The 12203-nt window shown below is 45.1% G+C and overlaps 1 protein-coding gene across 1 annotated transcript in view; it reads left to right on the top strand.

The window, feature by feature from the left end:
* The window catches only part of LOC138468291 (exportin-5-like), a 1210104-nt gene that overhangs the window by 714549 nt on the left and 483352 nt on the right, over positions 1–12203 (top strand). The window contains exon 18 of the mRNA XM_069608777.1: positions 4398–4497. Within this exon, the coding sequence (XP_069464878.1) occupies positions 4398–4497 (100 nt within the window). The remainder of the gene's footprint in view (positions 1–4397; positions 4498–12203) is intronic.

Here is a 12203-nt window from a genome sequence, read left to right as displayed (position 1 = left end):
GTCAATTTCACTTTACTTACTCTGGGGAACAGTTTATCCCAGAGAAGGTATTTAAACCTTGGGAACGCCTGAAAAGGTTTCCCTGTGCCACTGCACTGAGGGTGCTGTGTGACACATGAAAAGATGCCGCCTATGGAGTTGTCTAAAACTCCATAATCAAAGAAAACACAATAGTAGAATACATTTCAAAACACATGAGGGTGGGGAAAAAGGCTTACTCTTTCCAGGTAAAAAAAAAATAATCAAATCCTCAAAATCCAGCAAAGTTGCTGGGGATCTCTAAGGTGAAGGGAATTAGCACATTTTTGAGAATTCTCCCTAACACTAGCTGTCACTCAAACATCAGGGTGGTTGTCCTGAAAGGCCAGCCAATCAGGACTGGGTGCATTCAGGCATTCCTAAAGACAAAGGACGGGAGTTTCGGGAACCTCCCTTACTTCCTGCCCTTCCAGACACACTGGAGCCAGAGGTGGGTTTCAGTACTGAGGCCCGCCAAAGTTAAGATGAACGAAGTGCTCACACCTGGCGTCACGTGCAGAGTAAAACCCAAGAAGACCTCACAAACCGAAAATGGCAAAAAAAGACTGGGCCATTTTAACAAAATGATCACCCATGGGTGCTATACTGTGCAGCTGAGGATTCAGCTCGTGGTAAAAAACACAATGGTGGCAAAATTAAACCACTGCCACCAGCCATTTAAAGCAGTGAGGGTAACATAACAAATGTTACATGAGTAGGTAGGTTAAGGGGCTACTAAGTAACCCCACCAGAACGCCACATAAAATGGTGTGTGCTGGACCTACAAAGAGTAAAGCTAAGTAAAGTCATTTTCACTTTACTATTCTTGGGAACAGTAGTTCACACGAAAAAAGGTATTTAAACCTCATGAGAAATCTAAGGGATTTCTCTGACACTGCAATCAAGGTACTGTCACAATACAAAAAGTAGATGCCTGTGGAGTTTGTCAGACTCCAAATAAAGGAAACACATAATCCAAATCCGGTCAGAACACATGGGAGAGTGAGAGAAAGGGCTCACTCCAGGGTTAAAATGAAGTCCTAAAATCCAGCAAAAAGAGATGGGGGGGGGGGGGGCTTCTAAGGTGTTAGGACCATTTTTCTGAAGTCCAGCTTAAGGGCTTAGTAAAACCATTCAACTGAGGCAGTATGAGACTCCATTCTTAGTATAAGGCTGTACTACCTGAGTTCATGGTAGCGTAGACAGAGCAGCCAGGCTCATCTTAGGAGGGAGAGAGGGCTGTAGAATCAGTACAAATGAAATTGTAATACAAATGATCCTAAGAAACGCTTTGTAGTGTAAAAATAAAGGATTTATTAAAATACAGGTAGGCCCACATAAATTTAGGGGCAATTAAGCACGAACATATGAAATCACAATATAAAAAAACACAACACTATACTTGAAGGTAGACTGACCAAAGTATAAACCTTATTTGGAAATACCAAACAGTAGTTCTGGGAAAGTCAAAACCTTTTCATACACATTCAGTATAGGTCACACCTATTCCTGGGGAGTAAAAGCCAATGGTTACTTTCACAATTACATTCAGTAATGCAAGGGCAGTAGACCCTACCAGTTATACACTGAATCTTAGTACAAATCACTTAATCAGTAAATTGAACAATATACTTTTTGTGAATAGTGGAACACTTATTCCAGGTGCAGTAAAAACCTATAACTACTTTTGTGATAAGTTATACTAGGTGAGTAAAACTGAAGGATTTTATATTCAACTACACAGGTGCTTTTCAGATCAGTGAACCACAGATGCGCACGCAATAACATTGTTTTTTAAAAAATGTTTTTGGGGGGGGGGGCACACTGCTAACGCAAGTTAAGTAAAGCCCATATTCTTTTTATCTCACAAGCAGGCCAGGTTAGATCTTTCCCAGCTATAAGGATAACTGACGTATAACTTATCAGGGACAGTTAGAACCACAGACTCTAGGTTAGATAGCACAGGAGAAGTAAAACCCAATGTTACACTTTACTGAATGACTGTTATTCTAGGTAGGCAACAACCTAATGCAACTTATTCTTGACAGGCTAGCAGCAAGTCAAGGGAAGCAAAACACAGTTGGAGGACACTCCTACAATAACCCTGCAGGAATAATCTGGTGAAACCAACACTTTACTTTTGGAAAGAGGCACAACCTAATCACAGAGTAAAATACCTTCACATCTACTTTTATTAGAATGGCAAAACGGTTTCTAAGGAAGAAAAGGTCTTAACGATACTTTTGAGAATAGTGCATCACATGTTCAAGATAGGAACCTTTTTAACTGTTCACTCTTAGAATTACAGTTACCAACTCTTTACAAGTAAGTAACTTTTAGACACTTATTTTCTTTTCTAGGCAAAAGTCCCAATCCCTTCAAAGTCTTTCCCTTATTCTTGGAGTGAGAGTGTTCTTAGTACTAGAAGGGGGATCACTAGTACTAGTGACATACAAGAATTTTCAGAATAGGTTCTTTATTAGCAAAAGTCAGAGTTCCTTAGGAAAACTGGGCAAACAAGTGAGTACTTTACTTCCGAGTTAGAAGAGGGTCCAGGGACTTGGCAGAAGACTCTAGCAGGGAGTCTGGGTGCACTGGCTTAGAGACCTCCCAATCACAGAAAACACCCCAGCTTATCAACAAGAGACTTAGGATCAGTATATACCCAAGCCAACACAGTACCTCAACATTGAGGAAGATTTTGCAGCAGTAGGACTTCAGGGTCTGCAGCCAAATACCCAGTCAAGAGATTCCTTGTCCTGGAGACTGAACACAAGACCTCAGAAGGGACTTTGCAGCAGGGATCGATGAAGAAGGCTCTAGGCAAGGTTTCCCTCCTAGCTGAATGTGGTTCTGCAGATTTGGTGCCTTTTCAAGGAGCACAGAAGACAGAAAATTGTGGTTGAATTCTCGTCGTTGCAAAGGACCAGCACTCTGAAGGGGACTTTACAGACTCGATTTGTGTCTCTGGATATCCACCTGGATGCCCACAAAGTATCAGCAAGATTCGGAAGACCATGCACCGCACAGTGGCTCGAGGTCCCACGGTATTGGGGTTTTGTTGCAACGCAAGGTCGCAGCAACGCGTGAGATGGAGCAAAATGCATGTCTCCATGAGTCTAGTGTCTCACCATGCTCTGGGTCGGGGTCATCGTTTCCGGAGTCCACAGGTCGATTGGAAGGAAGGGCTATAGAAGGCTCTGGTTATACAGCAGGCTCTCAGGTCGCTGGAAATAGTTTCTCTTTTCCTTCGTCATCCTCTTCGGGTTCAGTTACAGTGGTCGTCTTTTCTTCGGTGCCCAGGTTCGCAGTATTTATCAGGAACTACAGGACAACCTCTGCATTCTCTCCCTGCATTTTACAAGAAGGGGCGGTCTGGTTTCAAGGAGTAAGACAAATGGGCTGGGGAGTTTCGGACTCTTCCCTCGCTTCCTGCCCTCAAAGTGAAACCTGGGCGGGGATTCCAGGGGACTCCCCGCTGAAGATCAGAATCACAAAGGAATTTCCCACCCTGGATGTCAGGGGAAGGAACAAGAAACACTAAAATGGCAAAAAAGATGATTGGGGGGGCATTTTGGTAAAATGAGCACCATTGGGTGCCTTTACCACAGCAGTGAACACAGCCTGCAGTAAAGGTGCACCAAATTAATACAAGGTATCACTGCCACCAGCCATTGAAGGTAAGCTTGTGTCTGTAATAGGATTGATAGTTTTAATCTGGAAGGGGATACATTGTATCCCTCCAGCACTCCACGTAAGGTGGGGTGTGCTGGTTTCACAGAATTACATGTAAAAAGGATCCTAATATCCTTTCTACTGTTTGGAACTTTAGTTCACCCAAGGTAAACTAATATCCCACTAGTAAAGCAAAAGGTTCTGGGGTTGACCCAGGTCAGGAAGATTTGCAAGTTTTGTGAAATTCCTCCCTAACATAAGGTGGGAGGAATTAAGCACCAACATGGAAATTCTCCCTAACATGTATGTATGCTGCAAGTTCTTTGTACCTTCCTACAGCATTTTCTCCCTCCTAACATAAACCTGGCTTCTTTCCCATAGCTAACTCTCTACTGTGTGGTGCAGGCCTGTACTAAGAGTTAGAGTTTCTGTATTGCCCAAGGTATAGTTTTATAAAGTCCCTTTGGGTGCACTTTAGAAAAACTGTCCTAACACTTATCACAATAAACATTGTTTCACAGAGCCATTCAAATTCCACAACCTTGTTTTCAAAGTATGTGTATTTTTGGAAATATAACCTCTGACATACGTTGACACCCCTCGTATCATACACACACACACCTTAACCAACGTAAACATATTAGAATGGTCTCTCCAAAGTGATAACGTGAGATGTTGCAAAAAATATTTTTTTTCTGCTGCAGGGTCTTATCCAATCCTGAGGAATTTCTGCATTATGTTGGTGCCAATAGCCATGGATCTGATACAGATAAAGGTGGACTTGCAAGCTTAAACCGTTTGCGGGTAAGCATTCTGCATTCTAGTGCCATCAGAATTTCAAGTGCTTGGTTATTATCTGTTGGTCTAGGTGAATGAGTTTGGGAAATATCTGCACTTTCTGAAAATAGTTTGTAAAAATGTCCTGTTTATTTTAAACATTTTGGAATGTTTGTTTTGGTAAGTTTGTCCATTGCGGAGTGATTTGGCTAGTTAGTAAAACATCTCAAAATGTCAGGTAATTTTCTGCCAGAAATCTTGGGGAAGCTATTCCTCTACTTCAAAGGGAGTGGACAAAAAGATGGATCAGGCATGAGACTTGAAAGACACTTATGAATTAGTAGCACAAACAAGGTGTGTTTGCTGCCAGGGCAGTTTTTTCCCTTAAAGAAGACACAAGTAATACTTTTTTAATCCTTAAGCATAGACTGTTTCATACTTTAAGTACATTTGAATTGTGGTTCAAATGAATGGTTAAAATTGAAAACGTACTACTGTTTCACTGTTTGGATCATGGGAAATGGTGGAAAGCTCCTGGAATGCATGCATATGAATTTTTTCTTTTTGAGTAAATTGGATCTAATGCCCGGGCCAATATAGTTAATCTATCTATTTACATGCCTGAATACTACCACATCAGAGATTTCACTACAGTGACACCCACGCTGCACCTGACTGTTGCAAGTTCTCTCTTGGAACAACTTTGACTCCATAGTCTATGAACCCCCCCCCCCCCGTTCTCTCCCCTCCCACACTTTTTACTTTTTGCTTTTACTTTGACACTGTCCTGACTTTTTTTTCAGTGAAGCTTCACTTCACTTGCCTTTTGCTCATGTTATGGGTAAACTGACTAGTACTTCAGGCTTTCGGTACTGGGGAACTGTTTCCCTTAGTCTTTTGACTGTTGCTTGTTTGAGTATTTTTTTTCTAATTGCCCACAGCACCTTACAGTGCAGTGCAAGGGCGGATCATTTTGTATCACCCCTAGACACCACACAAGGGATTTTTGGTTACTTTATGATGTGATGTGCCTAGAGACAAACTGGTGGCAGCAGTTGCATTTTGACTATTTTTGCAGTACTTGTTAGCCTTAGTGATTTTGGCTACTGTTTAGTGAGATTTATCCTTTTTATGCTTCATCTCCTCTCCTATGTAGACCCCCAGAACATTTTGCTGAACTTATTTTTCTTGAATCCTGAAAGAGTGGAGCCTTTTTCCACTCATTCATTCTTATGGGATCTGTTCTTGGTTTTCTAGTGTCCTATGGAGTCTACTTTCCTCCATAACTCTTAAGGCATACGCAGTTTTACTGTTGCAGCACAGAGCTCCTTATGGGCAGTGTTGCTGGGGACCCTATGGTTCCTCCTTTGAAATTTTCGTATATCCTAGAGTAACTACTGTTCCTCTCCCAAAAGGTTATACTCTGAGATTGGCACACACCACCTTATGTTGAGTGTCAAAGGGGTACTTACTAGCCCCTTTCTCTTTGCTCCTTTGTCACAAAGACAATCTCCTAGTTATGACTGGTGGCAGGGATGTGTTCTAACAGCTATTGTGCACATTTTCTATCGCAGGCTATACCCATAGTCTTGGTTAGGCACAGTAGGGTCATCGAAGTATTTACTTGGTGGCTCCTTTCTTTTTCCAACATTAGCAGCCTGGTTGTTCTTTGTGATCCCTTCTGTCCTGGGAGGGGGCAGCCTGTGTGTTTTGCCTATGGCGGGAACCCTTAGGTGTCCCTGCCTAGTGTCTGGGCATGCAGGAAGTGGGGGAGGAGTTTGCACTCCACTCCCATTTGTCTGCCTGAGTGCCTGAATGCAACCAGCTCCCACTGGGGTCTGGCTGCCCTGATTGGATAGCCACCCGCCCCTTTCTGTAAATTGCTGAGCAAGATTGCAGAGGAGTGTGTGCTGGAACTCTATTAAAGGTGAGGCTCCTGAGGTGAAAGGCAAGTCGACCACTGGAAACTATAGTAACTGAAGAAGATGACCAGAGACGCCTGTGTTAGGCAAGATTGTATGTAGTAACCCTGTGGGATACTACACCATTCATGGCCTCTAGGCACTAGATACCAAACTATTGGTATTGGTCTGTACTCCACACTTTGGTGGAGTGACTGAGCAGCCAGATTTCTCTGAAGAGGGCTAATTATGAGCTGTAGAGATGAAACATAGATTCACAATGGCAAGTATTCAAATAACTTATACTCAAGGTTTCTTATTAAAATAATTATTTATGAATTTAACAGTCAGTTTTAAAATAAGCCTTCTTTGGAAAGGGCAATATGCAACAATAAAATACCCTTCAAAGATACTCTTTCAGTTAAGTAGATATCCTTTTTCGGATGACACACCAACCACACCCCCCCCACCACACACACACACACACACACACACCCACCCCCACACACACACCCCCCCACACACACACACCCCCCACACACACACACACCCCCCCACACACACCCCCCCACACACACACACCCCCACACACACCCCCCCACACACACCCCCCCCCCCACACACACACACCCCCACACACACCCACCCCCCCACACACACCCACCCCCCCACACACCCCCCCACACACACACACACACCCCCACACACACACCCCCCACACACACACACACCCCCCCCACACACACACCCCCACACACACCCCCCCCACACACCCCCCCCACACACACCCCCCCCACACACACACCCCCCCCACACACACCCCCCCCACACACACACCCCCCCCACACACACACCCCCACACACACACACCCCCACACACACACACCCCCACACACACACACCCCCACACACACACACACCCCCACACACACACACACCCCCACACACACACACCCCCCCACACACACACCCCCCCACACACACACACACCCCCCCACACCCCCCCCCCCACACACACACCCACCCCCCACCCAAACACCCCCACACACACCTTAACAGTTAATGCAATACTGTGGTTGTGGAAAAAGGAAAAGGTTACAGCAGGAAACAAAGGTTAAAATGTTTATCTGAACAGGTAAGTACTTTTCAATCCCTCGAAGTATATTAACCCTTTCCCAGCAATAGAAGCAACTTATGCAGGACCTAAGAGGGACAGATAAACACCACGTCAAAGGGTCAAAAGAGTCTGCAGGGAGCCAGAACAGCCAATGTCAATTGAACAAAGTCTAGGGGAGCTTAGGCAGTTAGATGGCACAAACGTCTTGCACACTGTTAAAGAGTTTGTAGAAAGGAATCCCTGTTCGGCCACAAGCTGGGAAGCTTGTGAAAATGAAAGATGCTAGCAACTCTGCAACAGGCAGCTAATGCAAATCTCAGTAAGAACAAGCAAGCTACAAACGAGATAAGAGCCCCTAGTTAGACAGTACCTTAGGTCTGAAGGAAAGAATTCAGCTGGCTTCTGTTTGCGGTCCTGCAGTTCCTGGGCTCCTGTGCCTCAGTCGTGGGAACAAGAGGGAGGACGTCTGTAGTACTCCTGCACTGCAGATCGATGGGCGACGGCATTGGGCTTACTTCAGACCAGCGGCACTTTGCCGTTTCAGCTACCGGCAAATAGCACCACTGCAGTTCTTGGGCACCTTGTGGACTCCTGGGGTCCAGCAGAAGCTCAGGCTTGGGTCACCCTGCTTCGGAAGGGTCCTCGGGAGGTTCCTGGAGCTCTCGTCCTGCTTAAAGACGATGCACTTGTTCCTGGTGTTCATGTGCCCTGGCACTCTGTTCTAGCAGCAGCAAGGAAGTACAGCCAGCAGGGAGAGGGGTACCAGTCATATTCGTCTTGGGGTCATTTGGTCACACCAACTCATGGGAAGAAGTAGTCTGTTCCCTGCTTCTCTAGTCCATATGAAATTTGGAGCTTCAGCATTGCAGCAGTGCTTCACCGGGCAAACAAAGGGTACCGGAGGGTGCAGCAAGCTTTCAGTTTCTTCTTCGGTTCCTTCGTCCAGTAGTCGACTCAGCCTTCTGTTCAAGAGACCTCGCCTTTTATGCAGGTTTCTCCTATTCATTCACAGCCTAGCTGTCACTCACAGCAGGGTGCCTGTCCTCCAATGACAGCCAGCCAATCACCTTTGGGTGCATTTGTGTTACGAAGGAGACTAAGCACTGGGAGTTTCGTGGAGAATGTGTGATGTGACCCTTTACTGACAAAATGACATCTGTAAATCTTGGTCTTAATCATGAATGGACACAGAATACACAATGTAAAACGGATAATGTGGGCTATATGATTAAATGTCCTTGTGCACGGATATACATGGGGGAAGACCAGTGGGTACTATTAAAGGTTACCTGGCAGTGCTGTCTATTTTCAAGCGCTCGTCTGAAGAATGTTCTTATTTTAAGATCCCTTTGATTACCCAGTTTCTAAAAGGGCTCACAAGCCACCCATCCATTCCACAGGGATAGGGTTGTACTTAGGGTACGTCCTTCCTTTCTACCTAAGGTAGTGTCAGAGTTTCATTTGAGCCAGAAGGTGGTACTTCTTGCTTTCTAGCCTCTTCCTTATTCTGGTAAGGAAGAGGAGAGACGACGTAGGTTGGACCCAAGCAAAACTTTGAGCTTTTATATTTCTAGGATCTCCGGTGTCGGAGTGAACGACAAACCTTTCGTGGGTTACACTGGACACCGATTGGTCTAGGCTGTTACCAAACAGCCCTTGTCCAGGTGGAATATCCTCACCATTTCGGAATGCTATAGATTGGCTGGCAAGGACCCTCCTGAGGGTTTGCAAGCTCACTCCACCAGGGCCGTGCCTACATCCACAGCCCTGCAACGGTGAGTTCCTGTTAAGAACACTTGTGATGCTGCAACGTGGTTTTCCCTCCACACCTTTGTCTAGCATTACTCCCTGGATACTTTCCATGGTCAAGATATTGCCTTTGGTAAAGCAGTGCTCTATTCTGCCATCTGATTGGGTATATCCAAATTCTTCTCCCTCTGTTCAGATACTGCTTTGGGAGTCTGTCAAACATGTGTAATACGTTGGAGGACACAGTCCATTCGAAGAACAAGTTACTGGTAACGTTCTTTCGACTGGATGTTCCTCCAATGTATTCCACATTGCCCTCCCAGCCTGCCCCTCTGAAGAATTTCCTATGCTATTGCAGCTTGCGTTCCCGGCTATGTGCAGTCATGGAGGCTTGGTATGTGGTTATGGCACAGTGTGGAGAGAAAAAACATGAACTAAGGCTATGCGTCCTAATTAGAACATCCGATGACGTCAACCTCGACGGAGGCCTTCGAGGGACATCGACCTGACGCCATCGACACAGGATGCCCTCTGCTGAAAAATCTCCGAAGCAACACAGCTGTGGATATTACATGTCAAAGATGTGGACTACGTTGGAGGAACATCCAGTCGAAAGAACGTTGCCATTTGGTAAGTAATGTGTTCTTGTGTAAATATAATGTATATTTTAATATACTATTAAGTGCTAGTGTTTCCTTGATGTGCATTACTAACTAGGTACAGTGTACTTGCCTACAGCTCATATCTTCCTCTTAAGATGAGCCTAACTGCTCTGCCACTTTACGAAGATTCCAGTAGTAATACATGTTGGGCAATGTTTAAATGCAGTACCCTCTGGGAACACTACACACAACTATGACTACAGGTATAGGCAACCCAACCTTTGGTATAAGCGTGTACTACACAGTTTTGGTAGCGTGTTGAGCAGCCAGGCTTATCTCAAGAGGGGAAATGTGAGCAGTAGTGGAGTTACCCTTACTCTCAAGGCTTCTCGCATAAACAATGTATTAATCAGTCAGTTATAAAGCCTTCTTTAGAAGGGAGCAATATAGTAGTAACACAAATGCACTTCAATGCTGTACACTCTGAGTTTCTGAATCAGAAAAGACCCTTTTGGGATGGCCCACCGACCCAACCTACACTCACATGTGACTTCAATAACTAGGGTGGCTGGGGACATTAATATCGTGCTGTTGTCATTCAGAATACTCTTAAATTGGTAAAAGGCAAAGGTTATTAGAATACAAGAGATGACATATTTCTTAAGCAGGGCAAAACGCTTTTAGAGCCTCTTAGAGTCATGGGTTAAGCCAAAGTCAATGGGCTAAAGTCTTGCATAGGATAAAGCAGTTATGGCAGATGAACAGAAAAGTCTCTGCGACAGTTCTTAGGAATAATTTGTAGCAAGAAGAATTCTATGTTTGGTCACAAGCTGATTAGGCTTGTGAGTTGGGAAAGTTTCAAGCACTTTCACCGCGAGAGGTAAGTACTTTGTCTGATTTTACAGTACCTTTTCAAATGAAGAAAAAGATGCAGCTGGTGACCTGGGTTCCTGGCAGTTCCTGCAGATCTCACTGTTCCTGGGCCTCAGTCGTGGTAACAAGAGGCAGGGCGTCTGGGGACTCCTGCACTGGGACTGGTCAAAAAGCTGGCAACTGGCAAATCTTCAATTCCGTTTACTGTAGTCAAGCACACAAACTGGTTATTAGGTTTCCTGCAGCACCCTGAGGAAAATACAACCAGCTCTGAGAATGGTATCCAGGTGGCCTAGTGTACAGTTAATTGGTCCCACCAACTCAAAAGGAGAAGTCATCCTTGCAGGGCTTCCCTGTCGAGAAGAACTTAGTGATTCGGACCTGCAGCAGGGCTTCACTGGGCAAACCAACGGTCCAGGAGTTGTTGCAGGAGTTGTCCTCTGCAAGCTCTTTAGTTCTTTTGTTCAAGTGGTCGACTCTGCCTTCCAAGCCAATAGACTCCCCTTTTATCCAGTTTCCTCCCTTTGCTGCCAGCCTAGCTGCCACTCACCCAGCCGGGTGGCTGTCCTTGCCGGACAGGCAGCCAGCCAATCACGCCAGAGTGCATGTGGGTCTCCTAGGAGACTAAGCACAGGGAGTTTCGGCACCTCCTCACTTCCTGCCCACCCCAGACACTCTGGCGCCAGAGGCCATCTTCAGTCCTGAAGCCTGCCAAAGGCGAATGAACAAAGGAACCAAACCTGGTTTGACGGGCAGAGCAAAACTTTAGAAGGACCTTTCCACAAAGAAATGTCAAAAAAAGAACGGGACCTGTTTTTACAGACGGGGCTCAAACGGCATCTTGAAAAACATGGCTCCTGCTTTTTAACACTACCGGTGTTTGCTGTCGGGGAAAAATCATGGTAGTTCATTGTAAAACCACTGCCACAAGCTATTAAGAGAGGAAAGGGTAGCATTTGACTGCTACATGAGTATTTACACACAGAGCATACTAAGTAACCCCTCTAGCACTCTATTGTAAAATAAGGTGTGCTGGGTCTAGGAATAAAAAGACTAGTAAAGTCAATTTCACTTCACTTTACTTAATCTGGAAAACAGTTTATTCCAGAGAAGGTATTTAAACCTTGGGAAAGCCTGAAAAGGTTTCCCTGTGCCACTTTCAGGAAGGAAGATTTGAGGCTGCCAGTGATCTGGGCAGAGGAGGTAGGAGAAGAAATTGATGTCTGTTGGCAGCGCTGCTGTGAAAATACCGATTGGTAAGTCTAGATTGGGGTTTTAGAGCATCGCAAACGAAATTGCTCTTTAGGTCCTATTGGACGCCAGTTCGGTTAAGAGACATCTCATGGACAATGAACTCTGTTGGAAGTGCAAGAGGTTCCCCCAGCCATCTGATATGGTTTTGTCCTAAGACAAAAACATTCTGGGAGTGCATATGTGAGAGGTTGGGCATGGTTTTGAGTTGTATGATTCCCCGCTCTGCTTCCTTTTGAT

This window comes from Ambystoma mexicanum, chromosome 4q (genome assembly GCF_040938575.1).
Source record: "Ambystoma mexicanum isolate Mex_15411 chromosome 4q, UKY_AmexF1_1, whole genome shotgun sequence".
NCBI classification, from domain to species: Eukaryota; Metazoa; Chordata; class Amphibia; order Caudata; family Ambystomatidae; genus Ambystoma; species Ambystoma mexicanum.
The sequence above is the reverse complement of the archived record's forward strand: the minus strand, read 5'-3'. Positions and strand labels throughout refer to the sequence as shown.